At 44.5% G+C, this 3391-nt stretch overlaps 1 protein-coding gene across 1 annotated transcript; it reads right to left on the minus strand.

Moving 5' to 3' along the window:
• Positions 1-417: 417 nt before the first annotated feature.
• Positions 418-2404, minus strand: MAA_09606 (FAD binding domain-containing protein; the record flags this gene model as incomplete). Its single annotated transcript, XM_007827604.2, has 5 exons — positions 418-591; positions 652-773; positions 831-1470; positions 1522-1946; positions 2002-2404. The coding sequence occupies 5 exons, from the start codon at positions 2402-2404 to the stop codon at positions 418-420; spliced, it is 1764 nt and encodes a 587-aa protein (XP_007825795.2).
• Positions 2405-3391: the final 987 nt, after the last annotated feature.

Raw genomic sequence — 3391 nt, forward strand, 5'->3', positions numbered from 1 at the left:
AAAAACTAGCTAATTACCAAGACTTATTAATAATATAATCAGGTAATTATACTTACTTTAATTAATAATAATATATAATATAAAAAATACCAAGTATATATATTATAATATATTAAATTTATTAAGTTAAAAGATAATTTATAATGTTATATATTAATAAAAGCTATTTAAAAATAGCATTTATTATTTAGAACCTGAAAATAAATATGTATAATAATCTTCTAGAAAAGGTAAAACTACTAATATAAATTTACTTAGTCATCTTAGCCTTTTTAGCTTTATTAGCTTTATTAGCTTTTTTTACAATAAATTTAATTGTTTTTTAGTATTATATTTTAGTTTAATATTTATAAAAGTTTTCCCTGATTTTATTCTCTTCCACAGGGTTACTCAAGTTATCAGGCCTAGCCGACTAGCTTACTCTCCACTTCTGCAAAGCTTCCCGTTCGGCAACTCGGTCCACCCTTCGTTTCCGACACAAGGATCACACCAAAAAACGTCATTAGGATCCAAGGAACGTTTAGCACGCAGGAGGCGCTTATAATTGCTGCCCCAGAACGCTTGCTGCCAGTCAGATTCGAATTTGAAGGCCTATAATCTTACATTAGCAACTTGATATTTTGGAGGGAAAGAGGGCATGTCCATGTTCACCTCATTGACGTAAGCCCCAGATGTCGGTGTGAGATTCCGCAGTCGCTCCATAGCAGAGTTGACAGTCGCAATAGCCTTCATTTTAGCCGCCTCATCAGACGGTGGGAAAGAAGTCCCGGTCACTATGGCACTGTTAGTATACCCGGGCTTGCGTCAAGGATTCGAGGTTTGGCACCTACAAGCATGTACATAAGCAGATCTCCAAGCTGGGTGAACGGAATTGCTACCCCCTTGAGGCTGTGCGTTGTTGACCCCTTGTACCCCAACTAAAAATGCCAGCATTCCCTTTCTCGGCTTCCACATGCTTGAAAGTGCTTCAGAGAGGGCCTGGGCATTTTCTGTTAAGGACTTTTGGTCCAGCAATCTTGAGGCCGGATATAGGGGGAATCCAGCCTTTCCCTGGTCATAGTTGTCATTAAACCAGGCATAGAAGGAGTCATATTCCTTGAGATCGATAGTGACGCTCGCTTTCCCAAGCCAACGCTCTTGGACAGTATCATTTATGGGCCGGAACAATTCGTAGGCGTAGTTTAGGTCTTTCTGATCCTGAAGAATGCACAAGCCCATTACACCACTGAGCTTCTCCGGCTTTCCGTCAATCAGAATGGGAGTTGTCCAGTCCTCGCCGATCATGGTGTAGCCGGATAGACCAGAATCCATCAGATACGGAACCTGTGACATGAGATAGGACGCTAAATTTGGCAAAATTGATAATTCCGCAGGGTTCACATTGACTCGCCAGACGACAGACGTCACTTTCGGCGAAGGCAATGCTTTCAGCGTTATTGACGTAATGACTCCAAATGTCGAGCCACCGCCCTACTTGAAACATAAGTAAGATGCCGCGAACAAAGTAAGCTGATTACTCACTCCTCTCAAAGCCCAAAACAGTCTCGGCCTTTGCTCCTCATTCACCGTTATGACGTGTCCGTTGGGGTCTACTAGTTGAATTTCCAAAACATTGTCTGCGGCGAGACCGTAGCGGGGAGAGAGAACAGAATGACCTCCTCCAGTAATGTACCCTGCCACGCCAACACTTTTAGATCCACCACCAACAACAGTTTGGCCATACTTTGCAGTTTCAAGGTAGATATCATTCATTTGGGAACCCCCGCCGACGGTAATAGCACTGCCTGGAATGACCTTGTCGGATCCATGTAATCGGAATTCATTAGCATGGTAAGTCATGGTATTGAGGTGATGGACCCAGATGGATAGAGCCCCTGGGGCTGTAGATCGGCCAAGATAGTCATGACCGGTGCTTTTGACGACAAGCCGGATATTATTGTTCCGTGCTAGATACGAATGTCAGCATCAGTTGTTCATACAAGATGTGTGGGATTGTACTACCAAAATTAACAGCGTGTTGTACGTGTTTTACTGTCGATGCATCGACAACATAGGCAGGATATCCGCGAGAGCTGCAAGGTGTGGCAGGGTTAGGCAGACAAGAGAAGTTTGAATACTGATTCCACATGACGGATACAGGGTCCGCATCATGGAAGTCATAATTCCACAAACGCTGTTTAATGGCGTCGCACGCCGCATCATCATGGGTGCCGTGTTCGTCAAGGCAGGCAACGGCGAGAGGTACAGACTTTATCAGCACGCCCCCCAGCGTCTTGTTGAGCTTTTGCCATGTCTCATCCGATGGCCAATTTTGGTCCCCAGGAAAGGCTTTGCAATAATTCGCCACCTGACCGGAAGCCTGGATGGCGAGGATGCCAAAGGACAGTAAGTTTCGGCACTTCATTTTATACTAGGCCGAGCAGGTATGCAGTGCAATTGTTGTCTTGTTGTACTGCAGTAGTGGAAAGTCGGGACTGCCTCTCGCAACAGTACTAGCAGCGGGTCATGACATGTTTTATAGTCTAACAATCCATTGCGGTTTACTGTGCTGCATGTAGGATATACCTCACCCACGATATTGGAACAAGGGAATGTTGTGCCAAGCAGCGCCAAGGTAATATCAAGGAAACTGCCAAGATGGTAAGACATGTGTCATGAGCGATGCCTGAGGCTGCGGACCCATCCGATGTGAGCAAATTAGGTCGGAGCTATCATGCACCAGCCATCGTGTTGCGGGCTCCTTTCCTCTTTTATTCCTTGTCATTAGAGAAATAATTGTACGGCACCGGCACCCTTGTGGTGTGAGCGACATAAAAGGCAGCTCCGCGCTTATTGCATCGGGCGTATCTTACGGCAATCTCCGTTCGCCAAGCAACACAGGCTACAGCTACGGACATGCCGTGTAGACGTGGCAATCCGGCGGTGTTTATGCATAAACCCTCCAGGCGTCTTGGCAAGTTTTAGCAACCCGATTCCAAACCCCGTGGCCCACACTATATTAAATCTCTCGAGGCTCTTTCTGAAGTCTCGGACAAGTTGCCTTGCACTGTCTTCTGTGCTTGGTACGGATCCCGGCGGGAGCCATCTTCTCTTGTCGACCATTTTCTCCGTCCTTGTTTCCGTCTTGGATGGTTCCGCCGGCTGCCTCATTGGGGTTACAGCCTCTTCCCCATGTTGTGGGGCCCCCCGCACACTCGCTGACCCCGCACCAACGTCCGTCTCTAAATAATATGGGTTTTAACTAGACTTTTAAAGCTAATAAATTTCTGGTTATATTTTAAGTAAGCATAATATAATAATATAACCTATAACCTAATTATACTTTAATTAACCTATTTTTATAATTAATTTATATTACTAATATATTAATAATAATTAAATTATAAAAGCT

Source organism: Metarhizium robertsii (genome assembly GCF_000187425.2).
Source record: "Metarhizium robertsii ARSEF 23 chromosome Unknown MAA_Scf_9, whole genome shotgun sequence".
Lineage (NCBI taxonomy): Eukaryota > Fungi > Ascomycota > Sordariomycetes > Hypocreales > Clavicipitaceae > Metarhizium > Metarhizium robertsii.